This window comes from Peromyscus maniculatus, chromosome X (genome assembly GCF_049852395.1).
Source record: "Peromyscus maniculatus bairdii isolate BWxNUB_F1_BW_parent chromosome X, HU_Pman_BW_mat_3.1, whole genome shotgun sequence".
Lineage (NCBI taxonomy): Eukaryota > Metazoa > Chordata > Mammalia > Rodentia > Cricetidae > Peromyscus > Peromyscus maniculatus.
Genome location: NC_134875.1, coordinates 26,332,776 through 26,354,683, shown reverse-complemented (window position 1 = coordinate 26,354,683; position 21,908 = coordinate 26,332,776). Strand labels below are relative to the sequence as shown.

Sequence of the window (21,908 nt, the reverse complement as noted above, 5' to 3'; positions counted from 1 at the left end):
AAAGCCAAAAGAGAAGAGAAAAAGCAATTATAACTAAACATTTTCCCAAACCTGTGACATACACAAAACTACATACAGATCCATGAAGTTCATAGAGCATTAAGTCCTCAAATCTACTCAAAGTTCAGCAAATCAAAATAGAGAAAAACTTATTAAAATAGGCCGGAACAAAACCAATACCTCACCTATAGAGCAGTAAATAGAAACATTACATAGGATTTCTCAGAAATACAGAAAGCAAGAGAACAGAGGAAAATATTTTAGCAAAATATGTCACCAATGTAGAATTTTGTGCCCTGTGAAATTATGTTCAAAAGGAACTAAAAAGAAATAAAGATTTCTTCAGCTAAATAAAAACTGAGGGGGAGTTTTGACAGTAAGTCTGTCCTGCAAGAAATATTAAAGCTGTTCAGAGCAACAAAAAAATGATATAGTTCAGAAATTCAGATCTACACAAAGGAAAAATATAACATAAAAGATGAGTAAGTGATGGTAAGATAAAAGTGATTTAGAGTATAATGTTCAAAATTATAGCAGTAACAATGCACACACTTAAGTACATGTGAAATGAATGGTAGCAATGATGCATGGGATGAGAGAGGAATTGGAAATATTTTGTTATTGTAGGATACTTGCATAATCTTAAACCATATAGAAAACAGTATAACGGATATACTGAGGTGGCGCCCAACGTGACAAGAATCCATTAAAAACTGCTTGGGGCCGGCTCGCTAGCCGGAGCAGCCGGCTCCCTAGCCCCAGCCCAGGTCTGCTTGGGCTCAGGCTGGACTGTGAGCTGCTTGCTTAAAGCCAGTGCTACAAACAGCTCAGGCCTGCCCTGCTAAACAGGGCCCCTGGCTGTAAAGCCAAGCCTTGACTCGGCTCAGAGGGAACAAGTGGCTGGCTTTAAGCTTTAGCCGGCTACCCCTTCGCTTTCACTTTCACTTTCACTTTCGCTTTCGCTTTCGCTTTCTCTCTTGCTTTCTCTCTGTCTCTCTGTTTCTCTCTCTCTCTCTCTCTCTCTCTCTCTCTCTCTCTCTCTCTCTCTCTCTCTCTCTGGATTTACACCTAGGACTCTAGGTGGCTGTTTTGAAATTCGCTCGGATTTCTACTGTTCTACGCAGATTTGGTAAGTCATAAAGGAAACTATTTAAAAGACAAATTTTTTCCACATTTAAAAAAAAAAAATGGGTTTCCTGTGTACATTGGAAGAAAATTGGGTTTTGTTTGAAATTTTAGGCAGTCTGACAATGGAACAACTATATGAAAAGATTAGTATTATGGGAATTATGCAGTTTATCACCATGCTTATTCTCATTTTACTATTTAAAAAGATAGTCGATTTAAGTGCCAGGATAACAGCTTTAGAAAAACCTGTTAATTTTAACAGTGAAGTTGGTTCAAGTTTGGATCATAAGGTTACAGAAAGAAAGCCTGTTTTCACACAATCATCCTTAATTTATCCTGTAACCGTACAGCAGATGCCTGATCAAATGGCTACACAAAATATCTGGGCTCCAATTGAACTGATGGATTTTAAAAGGTTTAAGGAGGCAATAGTATCTTATGGCATGCATTCCCCATATGTAAAGCAAATGTTAAACTCTTGGTCAACATATAATAGGATTATACCACAGGACTGGCGGGACCTTGCACAAGCTGTTCTGGAACCCAGCCAGAGAATTCAATTTCTGACTTGGTTTAAGGAGGAAGCTAGAAACGTAGAAACACAATGGAGGGATAAAGGAATACAAGTTTGTCAGGATCAGCTTATTGGAGAAGGCCAATATGCTTCAATACAAACACAATGTTTATATGATGTTCAAACCGTAATTTTATGTCGAATGGCAGCCTTGAATGCATGGGACAGAGTTGATGAACCAGGAAAAAAACCTGAGTCATTCACAAAGGTTATGCAAGGCCCAAAAGAATCTTTCACAGATTTTTTAGAAAGACTGGCTTCAGCAGTAAACAGAATGGTCTCAGGATCAGAAGCTAGTAAGGCAATAATTGAAGCTTTGGCATTTGAGAATGCGAATGCAGCATGCAAAAGAATAATCAGGCCGTTAAGGGCAAGATCTGCACCTTTGGAAGATTGGATTAGAGAAACAATTAATGTTGAGGTTGATGAGCATGATACGTGGGTAGGAGAAGTAATTTCAAAAGGTTTGAGGAGTGTTAGATGTTTTGGGTGTGGAAAGCAAGGACATTTTAAAAGGGACTGTAAACAGGTCATTCCTAGAAGCAATGTTTCTTCAAGGAACAATGGCAACAGAAGGCCCCTTCCTTCTGGAGTATGCAGAAGGTGTGGTAAGGGAAAACACTGGACCAACGAATGTAGATCAACAAAGGACAGACAAGGTAATCCTTTGCCTCAGTTTTCGGGAAACTCCCGGAGGGGCCTCATGCAGGCCCCCATAGCAAAACCAGTTCAAACCTTTCCTGCAGCTGTAGAGGAAATCCCTGCTCTGAGCGATTAAATAACCAAATGACTATTGGAATAAATCATGCTGGTCAGGATGATGAAACAGAGAGAATAGAAAATTCAGGAGAAAACATAAAGAAAATTTTTTGGCAAACTTCTATTAATGAACAGAGACCAAAATTAACGATAAAAATAAATGGTGTTTTGTTGTCTGGTCTGGTAGACACAGGTGCGGACATTACCATAATTGCACCAGAATTTTGGCATCCAGCTTGGCCTCTTCAAGAGGTAAACGTTCAACTGTTAGGAATTGGGACATTATCTGGAGTGAAACAGAGTGCAAGATGGCTGGAATGTATAGGTCCAGAAGGACAGAGAGGAAAATTAAAACCATATGTCGCTAACATAGCTATGAACCTGTGGGGTCGAGACTTGTTGCAGCAATGGAATACTCAGATTAAAATCCCTCCAATCTCAGAAACAAATCATAAACTAGCACATGTTTCTGAGAGAAATATTAGAAGGCATTATTTTGAGTGGTCACCAGCCATCCATATTATACAGGAACAGGGCACAACAACTGATAATCCTCCAAAAATACCAACAGCTCTACCTTTAAAATGGTTAACAGACAAGCCTGTATGGGTTCAGCAATGGCCTTTAACAACAGAGAAACTCCAGGCTTTAGAAGAGCTGGTAGAAGAACAGCTAAATGCTCAGCATATTGAACAGTCAACCAGCCCTTGGAATTCTCCTGTATTTGTTATTAAAAAGAAATCTGGTAAATGGAGAATGGTAACAGACCTTAGAGCAATTAACAAAGTAATTCAGCCGATGGGCTCTCTACAATCTGGAATTCCTTTGCCTACTCTGTTACCAAAAGGATGGCCTCTCATAGTTATTGATTTAAAAGACTGTTTCTTTTCAATACCCTTACAAGAAAAAGACAAAGAAAGATTTGCTTTCACAGTGCCTACTTATAATAATTCTCAACCGGTTAAAAGATTTCAATGGAGGGTCCTCCCACAGGGAATGTTAAATAGCCCAACTCTGTGCCAATATTTTGTACAACAGCCATTGGAAGTGATACGTAAAAAATTTCCTAAATCTATAATTTATCATTATATGGATGATATTTTACTAGCTGACTCAAATGCAGATACTTTAGAAAGTATGTTTGAAGAAGTAAAGAAAATTTTGCCTTGCTGGGGATTACAAATTGCTCCTGAAAAAATACAAAGAGGAGATTCTATTAATTATTTAGGATATAAAATAGAGCTACAAAAAATTAGACCCCAAAAGGTGCAAATTAGGAAAGATAGACTACAGACTCTTAATGACTTTCAAAGATTATTTGGAGATATTTCTCATCTACGAACTCTTGTTGGGGTAAAAAATGATGAACTGACTAATTTGTTCAAAACCTTAGAAGGTGACAAGGACTTAAATAGTCCAAGAGAATTATCACCTGAAGCTGAGAAAGAATTGGCCTTGGTAGAAAAGAAAGTACATGAAGGGCACGTGGATCGTATTGATCCAAAGCTGGATTGCATTTTGGTTATTTTACCCTCTAGGCATTCCCCTACTGGAATATTAATGCAGAGGGAAGATATTATATTGGAATGGATATTTTTACCAAATAAACCAAATAAAAAATTAAAAACTTATGGGGAAAAAATCTCTGACTTGATTTGGAAAGGAAAATTGAGACTTCGTCAATTAGCAGGAATAGACCCAGCAGAAATTGTCGTACCTTTAACTAAGGAGGACATTGAAAAATTATGGACAGAAAGTGAACCTTGGCAAAGAGCTTGCAGTAATTTTTTGGGAGAAATTAACAGCAAATATCCCAAAAGCAACAGAATTGATTTTATAAAGAGAGCTGATTGGATCTTGCCTCGAATTGTACGGCAAAAACCCATATCTGGAGTTCGTACATTTTATACAGATGCCAACAAAGAAGGAAAGGCAGGTTACAAATCAGAAAATTTAAGTAAAGTGGTACAAAGTCCTTATAATTCAGTGCAAAAATCAGAATTGTATGCTATTCTGTTGGTATTAATGGATTTTTCAGAACCTCTCAACATAGTAACTGACTCTCAGTATGCTGAAAGAGTGGTATTACATATTGAGACTGCAGAATTTATCCCTGATGCTTCAGAATTAACTTCACTATTTATTCAATTACAAGATACAATCAGGAAAAGGAGTCATCCTTTATATATAACTCACATCCGATCTCATACTGGTTTGCCAGGCCCTTTAGCACAAGGCAATGATGAGATTGATAAATTATTGGTAGGAAATGTGCTGGAGGCCTCAGAATTTCATAAAAAACATCATGTCAATAGTAAAGGTTTAAAAAAGGATTTTTCCATAACCTGGCAACAAGCCAAAGAAATAGTAAAGAAATGTCCTACTTGTTCTTTCTATAATCAAACGCCATTACCAGCAGGATGTAACCCAAAGGGTACTCAGAGGAATGAAATTTGGCAGATGGATGTGTTTCACTTTGCAGAATTTGGAAAATTGAAATATGTACACCACACCATTGATACTTATTCAGGATTTCAATGGGCAACTGCTTTGAGTTCTGAAAAAGCTGATTCTGTAATCACTCATTTGCTAGAAGTTATGGCCATTATGGGTATACCTGCACAAATCAAAACTGACAATGCTCCATCATATGTCTCTGTTAAAATGAAACAGTTTTTTGATTATTACAAAATAAAGCATATTACAGGTATACCACATAATCCTACAGGTCAAGCAGTTATAGAAAGGTCAAACAGAACTCTAAAGGATATGCTAAATAAACAGAAAGGAGTAACAAAAACCCCCAGAAATAGACTGCATAATGCTCTATTAACTTTGAATTTTCTGAATGCCAATGAGAAAGGAACAACAGCTGCAGAGAGACATTGGGTAATAGAAAAAACTACAGAATTAAATCAGCCTATATACTTTAAGGATGTGCTGACCTCAGAATGGAAGCCAGGGTATGTATTACGTTGGGGACGAGGTTTTGCTTTTGTTTCTATAGGAGAAGATAAGCTGTGGGTACCATCAAAATTGATAAAGGTTCGATTTGAACAAGAGAAACCTCTTAATTAGAGGAGGTGATAGTTCATCAACCAGCATGAACATCCAATTTAAACTAACTTGTACCTGTAACACATGTCTTTTCATTTAATCAGATAATAACTTGCCAAAAAGGAACATCCCCAAAATTAGTCTTGGGGGAAGGTTTTTGTTTTTGTCTTTTAGGAGAATGAAGGTTAAGGAATCTGAAGGACACAAGACAAATGAGACAACTGAAGAAAAGGGACAAATCATCTATCCCAGGAAACAGAGTATATGGGAGTATATGGCATATGGGTATATATTATCTAAAAAATTTTATGTCTTCTTAAATGTTTGTTTCTGCTTTTCTCTAAAGATTTAACACTATTGGTTTTCTAATAGTCCCAGTTCAATTAAAATTTAAAGCTGACTTTGGAGTTGGAGAATGGCTCTCTCCTTCTTTAAACTCAAGCATGTTGTTAAAATGAAAATACAAACTCCCTGTATCATGACAGAATAAAAGAGCCATTTTCTGCTATGGGACAGGACAAAAGCCAAATTAATTAAGGGACTATTCTATTACTAATCTCAACTCTTTGATTCTATTCTGATTCTTTAAACTTTTCTTAAAGTATAAATTTTATATCAAAATTTACAAGATTAATATATATATACATTTTAAACTTTGTTAAGATATGAATGGTCATATAGAGTACTAACTAATTCTAGAAAAAAGGCTTCAGTTAGCTGCATATATATGTCTTTGTGTTCGAGTCTCTTATCAGTTTTCTGCAGGAAATCACGGCCAGGCCTAACATCAACTGAAGTCTCCGGAAAGAAGATGGGGCCCCACAACAACAACAACAACAACAACAATTCCACGTGGACAATAATAATATCACTAAACTGACAAACATCATCTACAGATCAGCTTTGAACTACAAGGTGCTCAGAGCAATTTTGAGATGACTAGCTGAGATGATCCAGTCTCAAAGACTACTTGAATAAGGACTTGAGATAAACCCTGAACTTTGGCTTTATACACAGACTGGATAATAATGAAGGATATAGTTACCTTTCCTAGAATTTGACAATTAACCTAAATTTTTCTTTCAGGATAAAGATAACTTCACCCATACCCAGCAGGAAGCAATTTTAAGAATATGACACCCACATTGCCAAAGAAGTGGTGTGGGGCGGGTGGTTTTTTGGTTCTTTTAATGGGTTTTGGGTCTGGGATAATTTTCAATTGTTTAGGGGGGTTGGTTACAAGTTGTTGTCAAGGGTTAGGAAAAAGGCTAAGCAAAGGAGATTAGATTTAAGGTTCTTGTTTAAAAAAAAAAAAAAGAAAGAAAAGAAAAAGACAATTACTAGTTTTAAATACTTTACATTATTACCAACTATTAGGATATAAAGAAATGAAAGTTAGTAGTTAGACATTACAATAGAAATTGTAGTCATATTAGATATGTTTTAAAAATTGAGCAGATATATTTTAGACAGGTCATCTTCAAACCCTTCAGAGATCTAACGAATATGGCATTTAAAATATTTTAATAACTTAGAAATTTTTCTTTTTTGAGACATGTCGGCTCCTGGCAGTACCAATCTACTTCAGAGAAAATATGGGCATTGAAGAAACTGCATATGGAGTTAATTTTCATTGTGGCAAAAGTTAGCCACTGGACAACAAAGTATCCTCAAATCAACAGAAAAAATGGACAGACAGAACACGAAACAAAGGACTACCAATTCCTGCCAAAACAAGTGTGGTTATGGCTTTATCAAAAGGCATCTTCTGAGGCCAGGACAATATGGCACCATCCCTGAAGTCGCCTTCACAATCTGGAAAAGGTACAGTACCCTTTTCTTAGAAGGCAGCTGAACAGGCAGTGGGCCGATGGCTTCTGTTGTGCAATGGAACAGCAACTGAAAGCTCACGTCTCTCAATAGTAGACTGGCATTTAATAGATGATGTGGAGAAGGGCATGCTTAGATGAAGCCATATATACACAGCCAAGAAGAATGGACAGCTGAATTCAAAAACCATCAACAATTTCCAGAATTTAAAATCCTGAATCATGACACGACACTAGTGGAATTCAGGTGTTTCTGGTACATGGACTGCTCTCACCCAGTGTGAGGTTGAACTGTTGACCTTGTGTACAACCTACTTCACAAATGAGTCTGTCAGATACCATAAGCCTATAGGCTGAAGATGATGCCCCAACACTGTGGAGAAACCTCAGGTGACTGTCCAGGCAGCTGGCTGTTTCTGTCAACTCACAAAATTTTTGGAAGTTGCTTTTGTGCACTTCCTGTTTTTATTTTTGTTAGCTAATATTATTTCCTTCTTGGGTCTCTGAGGGAGTTGAAGATTAGTTAGTTATAGTTGAAGATTAATTAGGATAGAAAGTGAATTAGATACATTTTGGACTTACTAAAATAGGATAGATAAGGGAATTATTTTCTCTGATTTGTCAAATACAAATGGACTAGACATCGTTTAGGTATTTGTTACTTGTATATATTGTATATAGTTATTGTACTTTTGTATATAGTTTTTCTTTTGTTAGTTATAACCTTTTGCCTTTTTTCTTTTTATTAAAATAGAAAAGGGGAAATGTGGTGATATTTTATTTGTACTGAAATGTTATTTTAATTTTATGTTAATAAATAAAGTTGCCCTGGGGTCAGAGCTATTAGAGCCATAGTGAGAGCGTGGTGGTTAGAAGAGCTAGGTAGATTTCTGTGTGTTCAGGGATACAGCCAGTATTGGAGACATACGCCTTTAAGACCTGGAGGGCGGTACTTACAGGCAGTGATGAGGCAGTCATGTGGTTGGGTTTACAACCAATGAGAAGGCAGAACAGAAAGATTATTTAAACAGGGACACAGGAAGTACCTCCCTCTCTCGGGGAAGCTAGGAGCACTGCAGGAGGTAAGATTTTATCTCTGAGCTCTGACCTCTCGGCTTTTCTCTTTTACCTTGGCTCTGTGTTTCTTATTTTAATAATACGATTGGTTACATCTACACTGAGGAAAGAGAAAATATAACAGAAAATGCTTAAAACAATATAAAGAAGAAAAAGTATGGAGGGCAAATTAGGAGGAAAGAACAAGGATAATCCAAAAAAAAATACTGTAGCAAATATGGTAGATATTTATCCAGTCGTACCAATAATCACTTCAAATGTCATACCAGTCAAAAGGCAGAGATTACCACTAGAGTGGATCAAAAAAGTCCCTAGCCATGTATGATTGCACACATCTATATTCTCAGGACTCATGAGGCCATTGCAGGAGGATGGCTTCAAGTTTGAGACCAGTCTGGTCTACAAAGTAATTTATTTTTAAGGAGCAGTCCATTTCTCAAATTTAACTAACAATGCAAGGACTTTATAGAATACTTCCTATGAATCCACACTGTATTCAGTACTTGGCCTTATTTAACCCCACATTGTGAAATAAACAAAAAGCATAGACTAGCCATATATGTAAACTAAACTAAATGAGGTGCTTAGTGTGCCTGCAAGCCATTTGTGGTTGAAATACAACCACTAAAAGTATTAGCCCTGCTGTGGGATGTTCTGTATGTCAAATCTGTTGCTCTGATTGGTCAATAAATAAAACACTGATTGGCCAGTGGCCAGGCAGGAGGAAGTATAGGCGGGACAAGGAGGAGAAGAATTCTGGGAAGTGGAAGGCTGAGTCAGAGAAACTGCCAGCCGCCACCATGACAAGCCACATGTGAAGACAGTGGTAAGCCACAAGCCACGTGGCAAGGTATAGATTTATGGAAATGGATTAACTTAAGCTATAAGAACAGTTAGCAAGAAGCCTGCCACGGCCATACAGTTTGTAAGCAATATAAGTCTCTGTGTTTACTTGGTTGGGTCTGAGCAGCTGTGGGACTGGCGGGTGACAGAGATTTGTCCTGACTGTGGGCAAGGCAGGAAAACTCTAGCTACATGACTTATTCATATATAAGGCAAGCCACTTATTAATTGTGATAAAAAGTAAGTTTTAAGCCAGCCAAATTTACCTTTTTTTTTTTTTTTTTGGAAAAATCAAAGTAACAACAATAAGCAAACAAAACCAACCCCCCAACCATACCAAGACTCAGCTATATGAACCATAAGAAATATACTTAAATGTAAAGCCTATATAGATAAACAAGTAAAGAGAAGAAGGAAGATAATGCCATTTTAGTAGTAATTAAAAATGGAAGTAGCTACATGAATGTAGTTGAAGATTTCCTGTGTCCCGCCTGGCCCATGGTCGGGACAAATCTTTCTCACCTACAGTCCCACAGTCACTTATAAAATATATCACTCAGAGGCTTATATTAATTACAAACTCTATGGCCAATGGCTTAAGTTTCTTGCTAGCTAGCTCTATCATCTTAAATTAACCCATTTCTATTAATCTATATTTTGCCACATGGCTGTTATGTTACCAGTCTGCTGGCATGTTGCTCTTTGGACAGCAGGCTGGTGTCTCCCTCTCCTCTGCTTTCTTCTCTCCATCTATCTGCTTGGATGTCTCACCTGCCTCTAAGCTGCCTTGCCACAGGCCAATGCAACTTTATTTATCAACCAATCAGAGCAACACATATTTCACAGCACAGAAAGACTTCCCACAATACATGAATTTAAGACAAAGCTAACTCCAGAGCAAGGAAAAATTATCAATAATTAGGACAGGGGCCTTGTTAAAGGGGCCTGCACTTAAGAAGGCATCATTCTCTTTAACGTGTAATATGCTAACAGAGCTTCAAATTATGTGAAACAAGAGCTGAGGGGCTGTAAAGAGAAGCAGAGGAATTGACTAACACCCCTCTATAAGACATGGATGAGGTCAGAAAGCAGAACATCTGGAAGGGCATAGTTGGACTCAATACCCCTATCAATCAAGTAGATAAAACTGACATCTGCAGACTATTTCATTCAACAAGAGCAAATTACAAATTATAAACTCACATGGACATGTCACTAAAAGAGACCACATTCGAGGCCATGAATTATACCTTAATGTCAAAATGGAAATTATACCATGACTCTTCTTAGAGAACAATGGAATATGACAAAAAAAATCTATAATGAAGACAGCTGAACATTCCCCAATACTGGAGACTGAACAACTTACTTTTAAATAATACATGGGTCAAAGAAAAAATTTCAAACTAAATTGAAATGAAAACACAACTTATTTAAATCTGTGGAGTGTGGCAAAGTGGTGTTTAGAGGGAAATTTGTAGGAAGAAATGCTTATATTAGAAATGAAGAAAGATCTATGGTCAAGTATGAAACTTGCTATCTTAGGGAACTAGATAAAAGAAGACTAAATTAAATAAGTTAAATATTAGTTTGTTAATAGCTGGCAGTTTCTTATGAAATTAAATATATACTTGTCATAAAACTGAGTAGTTGTGCTTCTTGGTGTTTATCTAATTGAACTGAAATTTAATGCCCCTCCCCCTATCCTGTGTTTGCATATTTATAGTCCCTTTACCCATAATAGTTTAAAACTTGGAAGCACCACAGATTTCCTTTAGTGGGTTAATGGAGAAATAAATTGATATATTCAGGCAATGCAATATTTTTTAGTGGTAAAAAGAAATGAGTCCTTGAGCCAAGAAAAGTCACAGAGGAAACAAAGGCATGGTACTAAGTGAAAGAAGCCATTTTGAAAATGTTCTACAGTAGTTGATTCCAATTACATGACATTCTGGAAAAGGAAATACCATGGACACAGCAAAAAGATGAGTAGCTTCCAAAGGCTACCAGGGACGAGTGAAGAACAGGAAGAACACAAACTTTAGGGCAATGAAACTATTTTGTATGTTACCACAATGGAAGAGCCATGTCATTACACATGCATTAATACCTATAGAATGTAGTATGTAATACACACACTAGAGAAGCCCTTCTGTAAACTATAGACTTCCGATGATGATTGGTCAATGAAGGTTCATTGATTGATACAAATACATCATTATGGTAGGAGAGGTTGATTGGGGTTGGTGTGGGAGACTGCCTCTGTAAAGACAAGGATTATATAGGAAGTCTTTTCCCTTTTACTGTGAACCAAAAGACAAAAAACAAACCTTGAAGAGATAATTTATTAATAAAAATGAAGATGCATGGAGAAACCTACGTTAGATTTAATTATTTATGAGTTTGTGCAAATTTTCAAGGTCAAAATTATAAAGGCTATTTGTAAATATTTAGTCAGAGGATTTTTCATTAATCCAATAAACATTTATTGAGTACTCTCTGTATTCCAGGCTTATGACTATGGTAAAAATAGGTGACTCCACTGATCTCCACTGTTTATCTACTACATTAAAGGAAACCTTTTCCTTTTTATGGTGTTGGGGAACAAACCTAGGGCCTGCATATGTGAGGCTAGAGCTTTACCACTGAGCTATACTCCCATTCCACCTCTTAAAAATGCCAATAAAACATGAAATCTGGTAGAGCAGATAGGAAGTTGGACCCAAATTACAAAGTTGTACATTAAGTGTATAAGTACATTAAAAAGCAACTGGACAAAGATGTGGATTTTCTCAGTTACTGTGGGGAGGGATTTTTGGTTGGTAGAAAGTAAAAGAAAAATAATGAAATAAAACAATTAAAATTATTATAATAAATGATGGAAGAATCTAGATTTCAAAGGAAAGCTTTCAAGGCCAGGAAATATGTGGCAGCCATGATTACTGCAAGCAGCCCCTGGAAAGGCAATGCTTGAAGCTATGAGAGTGAGGCTGAAGATGCAGTGGAGATCTCAGGTGGTTTGAGATGTCAGAAACATGGAGTGCTCATTTAGGAAAACTACAGTTAAGGAGCAGAGCTAGCCCAGGAGAGTGACTGTGTGGGCTGCAAATGGCGGGATTTGATGTCTGTCCTGTTGGCTTTCGCTCCTTTTGCTCATATCTCTGTTCTTAGTGGAAATAGCATTATCCTGTAGACTGGCTGCTCTCATGAGGTCACCAGGGAAAAAGAAAGCCACTACTCAAGCATCCCTCTCTCTGCTTCCTGTTTACCCTGATGGGAACAACTCAGCTATGCCTTCTGTGTCATGATGAACCAAAACCCCCAAAGCCTTGAGCAAAAAGCAATCTCTACCCCCTTAAAAGATGGGTTTTATATATAGGAAAAAATACTTGTTTTCAGGCAGAATCTCAAAGTCCAGAATGTCCTTGAACTCACTATGTAGCCACCTATGATCTTGAACTCGTTCCTCCTGCCCTTCCATTTAAAGAGAACTCTGTCCTGAGACGAAGACATATCTCATTCCCAAAAGGAATCTGCCTTTAGGGAGAACCAAGTTTAATTAAATGACTTGAACCTAAGAGTATTCCTGGAGTTATTAGGCTGTGGTTAGACTGGCTACCTAAAGCAGAGAGTGGTACTGCAATAGAAAGAAAGCCTTTCTCAGTTTCCACACTTGTTTTCAATGGATGATTATGCAATTATCTTGAATATAGTAGCTTTAAATCTCATATTTCAATTGATTAATTATAAAAGACCTTTTTCAGGGCACACTCGTTTTGTGTGTGGTTTTTGTAACTGATTTTAATTACTTCTGTATCCACACAGATTTTATGTCTTTGAAGAGAAAGCCATTACACAGAGACTTGCATTGCCAGATCTCTAAATATTATCTACCCATGCCATCTCCCAGTGGCTGAGATACTGTTCATCAGGCATTCACAGCACCAAGGGAAGACGACATAAGTGATTCGTGTAATGAACAAAATGGTATAGGAAAAGGGACATTAACCATCTGTCTAATGGAAGAAGCAATATTTGGTTTGTTTGCTGGATCAGTCCCAAGGACAGTATCTCAAGCTGGCATTAGGCTGCATAGGCATACAGGTTCCTCTGTAAAGTGTGACTACAGATGGACAGTTGTTTCTGCTTTGCTTTGACTATCATTTGGTGATCTACATGGCTCAAAATAAAACAGTAACATTTCATCTCCCTCCTTTTGTTACTTCATGGACTACAGTACCACAGGCCAGTGGTTATGCTCATGTTCTATATGCCACATGGAGATGCACATCTGAGGAAAGGGCAGAGATTCAGGAGAGTGCTCAGAGGCATAGCTGAAATGTGAAAATGTTTTCCCTGTGAGAAAATGAGGAGAAGAGCGCTTGTGTCCTGCCTGAGGGAAAGGGCTTGGTGATGAGCACTGACAGAAGCAAGAGCAGATAATAATCTTCTGAGTTTACATCCATCACTGAGAAAACACCCCAAACAAACAAACAAAAAAAAAAAACAAACAAAAAACAAGGTAGTGATCACTGATAATGCTGGGGGAGGGCTTCTCTACATAATGTATTTCCGACTCTCTGAAATTAAGGTTTCTGTCATTTAAATGAGAACACAAAGTCTTTCCTTTCATAGACTTCATGTTAATTGGGCCCATTCCTGAAGTTGGAGTCTTTCATACATGGCCAGAACACTGAAATGTTCAATATTACCTTTGAATACTATGTATGAATAGTTAAACCTACAGTCTAGATACTGTAGAGCACAGTATGGAGAACACATTCCTATTCTGCCATCATTAGCTTTCAGTTTCTCTTTTCTGACTAGTCCCTATGTGGGAAATGTTTTTCTTTATGCCAACTGCTTCTTAGATCTGAAGGCTTCCAGTTTCTCTTGACAATATGAAAATATGAAGGCAGCTGTGAACATCTCCTCCTAGAGGAGCCACGGAAAGCAGAATCTCAGACGTGTCTGTACAATGAAGAATCAAAACAGACTTTTGTGCCATTAAAAATATTGGATGATGTAAAGGAAACAAACAAGCAAACAAGCAAACAAACAAACAAACAAAACCAAATAATAAGTGCATTCAGTGATTCAACTACTCTTGGAAAACTTTATTATAGCAGATACTAAAAAATGTTACAAGATGATAGAAAGCCTAAACTAAAAATTGGAGCCCTAGCAATTCTCAAAGGGTAATAAGCTAAAAACAACAGACAGAGAGATCACCTAAGTACAACCTATAGAGGTGGCTGCAAAATGGTTCAGGCAAAATCAAGTGGTTTCCTTGATCTCATAAAGCCTTATTCTCTTTGCCTCTCTATATGTCATTATCTCTCTCTACCCAGTCTTCTGCCAGCATGGATGCATCTGGGACATCATGGTTCCCCTCTATAACACCTACATCCCTCTGCCAAATACTGAATCCCCATTGGTCAGTTGCTTCTTTGCCCTTCATCACTCTAAGATTCTGTTCTTCTTAAATCCTTAATCTCTTAGAGTGGCCAACTTCATCCAGTTAGTTAGTTGTTTTTTGGATAGGGTCTACTGTAAACTCCTCAGCACCCTATATTTCTTCAGCCTCCTGAAAACCTTTGACCAAGCTGACCATCCCAGTCTGTAGCTCATGGTCACTTGACTCAACTCTCTCTGCTCTTTCTCTTGGGCCTCAGAGGACTTTTCAAGGAAGTTGTGGAACTAGACAGCAAGATTAACATGGAATCATGTTAGTCCTTAGTGATGGGATCTCACAACTCTTTTTTCTTCCTTCCATGCTTCCTACAATATGTACTCAATATCTATTTCTTGCTTTTCATGGTCTTATTTCTAAATAGCCTCTGTGATTGATGGATGACCAATCTCCTACTATATACAGAAGTCTGGGCTACATACATACTTTCAGCATCCCTCTCACTCTCATCACAGAGAAAATTCTCATTAGAATGTAAGCTTCTTCTAAGTTTGAGTCCCTTATCATTCTTTCTTCTAGGACTTGATTTTCACAAATTCCCATAAATGTTGCCACATCTTCAAGTACTGAAGAAGTCACATTCTTCACTAACTTTCTTCTCTTTTATTGAACATCAAAAATCAATTTTAAAAGGGCACATTTATAATCCCAGAACTCAAGAGGAAGAGATAGGAAGAGTACCTCAGGTTTGAGATCACCTGCGGCTACATTGTGAGTTCCAGAGCAGTTTGGGCTACTCAGCAAGACCCTGCCTCCCCATGCCGCCTCCCTATCAACCCAAACCACCACCACAACACAAATCCTTTCATTTCAGTCCATTCATACGAGCTCTGTTCTGTGGATCACACTGTGTTCCTCCATGCCATCCCAAAGATGTTGAAGCTGTAAGAATGGGATCTTGCTTCGTAACAGGGCATTTATAGAAGTAATCAAGTTACAGTGTAGTCATTATGGTGGGTCCTAACTTTATGATTGGAACCCTCACAGAAAGGAGAAATTTGCGCAGGGAGAGAGACATACATCATGTGAGCATAAAGGCAGAGATTGGGTCATATATCTCTGTGTCAAAGAATGCCAATGATTGCTGCCCAACAGCCAGAAACTTGGAGGAAGCAAAAACAGATTATGTCTCACAGCCTTCAGAAGGAACCAACTCTGCTGATACCTCCACCTTGTGTTCCTAGTTTTAAGAAAATAAAGACAATACATATGTTTTAAAACACAACTCTATAGGGCAGTGGTTCTCAACATTTCAAATGCTGCGACCTCATGTTGTGACCCCCAACTATAAAATTATTTCATTGCTACTCCATAACTCATTTTGCTACTGTTACAAATTATAATGTAAATATATGATATGTAGGATATCTGATATGTAACCCCTGTGAAAGGGTCATTCGACCCCCAAAGAGGTTGCGACCCACCGGGTGAGAACCGCTGCTACAGGGCAGGAGAGATGGCTCAGCAGTTAAAGCATTGGCTGATCTTGCAGAGAAACTGGGTTCAATTCCTAGTACTCATTTGGTAACTTATAACCATTTGCAGCTCCAGTTCCAGGCAATCTAACACCCTCTTCTGGCCTCCATAGGCACTGCACACATGTTGGGCACAGATATAATATATATGCCAGCAAAACATACATATACACACAAAATAAAATAAATAAAAATGACTGTTTAAGTCTACCATGGTATGGTACTTTGCTATTCTGGCTCTAGTGAACTAATACACTCATCTGCTCCCCAGTCTCTCAGACTAGAGAAGAGGCTCATTCAATGATCTTTACTTTTCTTCATCTATACACCAGCCTTACACTACAGCCTTTCGAGTCTATTCCTTTATGAATAACGCTAGCATCTTTAATCTTACATTTCCATTGCTTTTTTTCCCTGTCATTTTTCTCAATCCTAGTGCCATCACCCAAGCCAAAGTCTTCATCATTTCACAACTCTATTCATAAAACAGAATCTGGTTGGTCTCTTTTTTTCTAAAATGTAGATTTCATGATGTTTTCATCATAGTAGTGCTATGGCCTGATGTACTTAGGGTGCCATATTGCTTACTATGTTAAATACGAGCCTGGTATGTATTCTCCTCTGGACTTTAGACTTATTGTGCCTAACTGGTCTTTTCTCCCCAACACATATCATGCATGCCTCTTTCCATCACTGAATCCCTATTCCTTCTACTCGCCCATACCATCAGGATGTTCTTACTCTTGTTCTTTCTATCTAAACCTGTTCCCCTTTCAAGGCCCTGAGCAATTGTTACTGGCTGTGGCTACTTGGGATCACACTGTTATCTCTTGCCCTGGCTGGATTCTAATCAGTACTCTAGGTTAGCAGCAAGTAGTTTTTTTTTAATTTATGCAAATTTATTTATATTTATATTAATATTTCTCTAAGCTTTCAGGACATCATAATAATTAATTGGTCAAATTCTTAAAGTGAGAATAATGGAAACTAGATGATGGGGAGGAGGAAACAGGGAAGAGAATATCTTGGTTAGAACAATCAAGGAAAATTTGTCTATTTCATTGTTTTTCAAATGGTCCCTGGATCACCAGAATCTAAATAATTGAAGTATCTGAAATACCCTTAAAGACCTACTGGGTCAGACTCTCTGTATCTCATAAATATTTTTTAAATTTTCATTTTATTCAGCTTAATTGGGGTATGATTAATAAAGAATTATATATACTCAAGGTTTACATTTTTTTTCCAGAGAAATACGCTTTGTACAATGGGGGTTGCTAACTTTTTTTGAATGTCTACTCTCACAGCAAATTTCACATATAAAATACATTAATTATTGTAGTGACAGTAGTACACACTGGATCTCTAGAACATGTCATCTCATGACCGACAGCTTGTACCCTCTAGGATGATTTTTAGGTGGACCAGTCCTGGTAACCACTAATCCAACTGAAGAAGGCAAAGGGGGTATGTAGAGAATACCCTCTTAGCCGTTCTGTTTACTAGGTACATGATTAACAACAGAAAAAAAAACAATTTCCCAATATCCAGTTTGCTCTGATGGGATTTCCCTCTGTTGAATAGATGGCTTTCTTCCATTGCAAGTACTGTACCACAGATACTGGTTAAAGCAGGGTCTGTGGAAGAACAGAAATTCTGTGGCACTCCAAGGTAATGTAACGACTTTTATTTTGTTTGAGGAGTAAAAGATAACCAGGGAAGCACTATAGGCCCCTGGAATTCAAGATGGGGGAGCACAGTGAGGAAAAACAACAACGTGGAGATCTACTTGCTTAAGCTTTTAATTGGAAACAAGTGATAGCTAAAACATATAGCTGATTTAGATAAAAACTAAGGAGACTCTTGCTGGCTCACGTCGAGCAGGATTTCTGCAGTTGAGTACTACGGAAGCAAGATAACAGAATTAGATACGATCGAGGGGAAGAAAAATGCACAAAAGTCCTTGAATTAAAATGAATTGAAACCTTCTGGGAGAAAAGCTATTTGGTAAGCTCCATTAAGTCTATTGTAGATAGCTTTATTTGACAAAGCAGCATCCTGGCATGTGGAACAGGAAAGAAAATAGCTATAAGATGATCTGTCAGGGAGTTTCCAGTCTCTGAACGAATAAGATTCTGTGCAGTAGCCAATACAGCTTTTAACTCAGAAGAGATACAGAAGCAAAATGCAATTATATATCCCTAGTAAGTGCATTCAGTATGAATTTCCCACACATCCCTCACCTCCCCAAGTCACTCCTCAAACTCTACAATCCATCATGTGGATGCTCAAAATTAGGTTGCATTCATTCCACTCTAACAATGTACAAGCAGTGTATATGATGCTGGAGATACTGAGGTGGAGGCAATACTACAAGTCATAATTAATCTGCTCTAATATATCTTAGTGAAGCACTTAAATAAATTGAATAGCTCCATTATTATTATAGTCTTTTCTTGATTTTGGCTATAGATTTGTGGTATTTATTTGCAACAATTCAATATTCTGAAAATGCTAACCACTGCTTATAAAGTATCTAGTACAGACAATAGTTGGTATGTTTATGGATCAAATGTATCACAAAAATGGAGAAAATTCCATTGCAATAGCTAATGGATACCTTAAAAAGTCTGACTTGATGTTTTTTTTTTCTGTAAGAATTTTCATTTATGGAGTGAAGATTCTAAGACCCCTTATATGAGACCAGAACCTCTGACTTCAATATGGGAACTGGGAAATGTAAGTTGGAGTTTTGGTCAATCAGTATGTCACCCTACCACATGACCATGACATTCAATTACTTAATATATTTCCAATGTTTACAACTTGCTTGGCATGTAACAGCTATGAAATGACTGGATGAATCTGACTAAAACAAAATCCAAGCTAGCTGTTATGCTATGGAAGATAATTGTCAGTGAGGGAAAAGAATCTCCCAGATCTGAGACTAGAATTCAGATATTTCAAATTTAAGCCCAGTGGTTTTATGATTTTAAAATATATATGTGGTACATGACATGTGTGCAGATGTTAGGAGTTTTGGTCTATCGTTTTCCAGTGATTTTGTGTGCTCCCAACCCCCTACAGTGCTGGAGTTACAGACATCCATGGCCATGTATGTAGCTGTTGGTGATTTGAACTCAGGTGTTCATGTTTGCCAAAGCAAATGCTTTACATACTGAGCCATCTCCCCAGCCTAATGCTTTTTTATACTGCATTTCCTCCAATTAAAGTCCTAAGATTGTTTGCAATGGTTTACGTGAAACACTGTTCTGGTGGCAGGTATTCAGTCTTGTGGTGCTCTTCCATCCACAGTAATTTATGATTAAACTAATGGGTAAAGTGTTGTCTTATTGTTCATGAAGCTTACCCTATAGGCCTACTGGGTATCAACACCACAGTTTCTGTTTTACTCTGAGTTCCAGATTATACTAGACTAGAATAAAAGCCTCCACCCAGACAACCATTTGTGGACTCTGAGTTGGTACCTAATACATTTGCTAAGTACCTTCAATAGTTATTTATTTCAGATATGTATTACTTTGTAGATTTTAATTTTGCTACTTTACAGAAATATTTAATTTTTCTGCACTAAAGTCCAAAATCTTATCTAAAATTGTTACCATGCCTGCACGTGTATGTAATGTGCATGGACACGTGGAAGCAGACATGAATGCTGGGTTTCGTCCTCCATCACACTCTACCTTGTGTTCGGAAACAGAGTTTCTTGCTAAACATGGAACTCACTGATTGGCTGGCCAGCAGGTTCCAGAGATCTTCCAGCCTCTACCTCCTCAGAACTGGGGTCACAGGTGTGTGCCACTGTACTATCTTTTAATTTTTTATATGGATGCTAGAGATCTGAACTTATGGCTTTATGCTTACATAGTAAGCACTTAACTGACTGAGCCATTTCCCAGCCCCTAAAAATTCTTGACAGTTTCTCCTAAATTATATAATCAACTTCATATTCTTCTGTATGTCCTTTGCTATATATAGTTTGTTAACAAATAATATATCTATCTGTTACTTATTTGGGTAGAATGTATATATAATCTAGCATTTATGCACATGTTTCCTTATAGTTGAAGAGAATATTAATAAATCCAAATCAAATATGGAACAATGATGCCTAAATGTCCATTGAGGTTTCTAATTTTTGACAAAAGCGCACATTTTAAATTAGGCACTTCAATTGAAAAGGGGATATGTGAAGAGCACAGAAAACCCTACAGACACAGGTTTGATATTAGCAAGTGTTTACTCACATAGCCCCATCAATTTTTTTCTCTCTGACATGCAGTCTGATAGGCTGATGTATACACCATCTTACCTTGTTTTAAAAGTAAATGTTTACTACATAAAACAAACCAGAGTTATCATTACCTGATTCCTCCGTTTCTTTTGTTTCTGTTGTTTCTTCTATTTCATCGTCAGACATTTCCATTTCTTCTTCTCTTCTGATTCCCATTAATTCATCATTATGAATGTTGCGGATTTCCTAAGGGCAAAAGGCATGCTTTTTAGGGGGAAACTTTTAAAAATGTTGAACAAATGGACAGAGGTATGAGGACATATTAAAGACCCTCAGGGTGCTCTTCTACAAAAAGGCAATGGCACACTGAGACTAAACAGTCTTATTAAAAGGCACACTTGGCTCTTACTTATGTGGAGTTCTGGAATTTCCCTTTAGAGTTTTGTCATTATACTTTCCCATGTTGGTTCCTTTAATTTTGCTGCTTGCTATTTCCTCTCCAATAGCTTTCCTGAACAGAACTCTAAACCAAGATTTTGTAGTTTTAGAAAATACAGCAAAAATGGCTGTTAAGAGTAACCTTCAAACAGACTAACTCTCTCATGGACAATAACTATAATGTTTGGACAAAACAAATTACATAACTATTTGATGTCATTGGACAGTGAACAAATGCATGCATATTACAAAGAGGAATTGGCATTTTGAAGAATCAAAAAACAAAACAAAACACTATAGACAAGTCTCCCTGCTTTTAAAAAATCTCTTAGTTTGAGAGCAAATCAGAATTTAGTCACAGGGCAGCTAAATTTCTAGTAGAAAACCCAGCCTTGGTGGCCTAAATAATTGCAAGGGAGTGGTTAGTGGAATAGCAGCCACTAAAAAGAAGGGGATCTTAGAAAGAAGAAATGTGTGCGTGCGTGCGTGCGTGCGTGCGTGCGTGTGTGTGTGTGTGTGTGTGTGTGTGTGTGTGTGTAGGACAGAAATGAGGAATGGAAGGAGAAGGGAGAGAGGAAGACATATATACATACATACACACACAGATTCTTTACAGTCTCTATATAGAATCCTTTGAAAGTTTTGCATGCTTTCTCAACCAAGGAAGCACAGAGAGTCCAAGCAGCCTAGCTAAGGCTAAAGGAGCTAAACTGTTATTGGAACTGCTATCTAATAGATAGAAACCTCTAGCTTGAATACAAAAAAATTAAACTGATCATTTAAGCAGAAGAAGAAAAAGGGAACATTTTATAAGAACATATAAGAGTCCATAATTTTTTTTTTTGTTTTGAGACAGGGTTTCTCTGTGCAGTTTTAGATCTCACTTTGTAGACCAGGATCTCACTCTATATCCTGGATCTCACTCTGTAGACCAGGCTGGTCTTGAACTCACAGAGATTCGCCTGGCTCTGCCTCCTGAGTGCTGGGATTAAAGGTGTGC

The 21,908-nt window shown here is 37.5% G+C and overlaps 1 protein-coding gene across 11 annotated transcripts in view; it reads right to left on the bottom strand.

Annotated features, from left to right (window-relative positions):
• The window catches only part of Enox2 (ecto-NOX disulfide-thiol exchanger 2), a 294,398-nt gene that overhangs the window by 18,750 nt on the left and 253,740 nt on the right, over positions 1 to 21,908 (bottom strand). For all 11 annotated transcript variants that reach the window (XM_042269140.2, XM_015989390.3, XM_076562590.1 and 8 more), the window contains one exon: positions 20,602 to 20,716. In XM_042269140.2, coding sequence (XP_042125074.1) covers positions 20,602 to 20,716 — 115 coding nt within the window. The remainder of the gene's footprint in view (positions 1 to 20,601; positions 20,717 to 21,908) is intronic.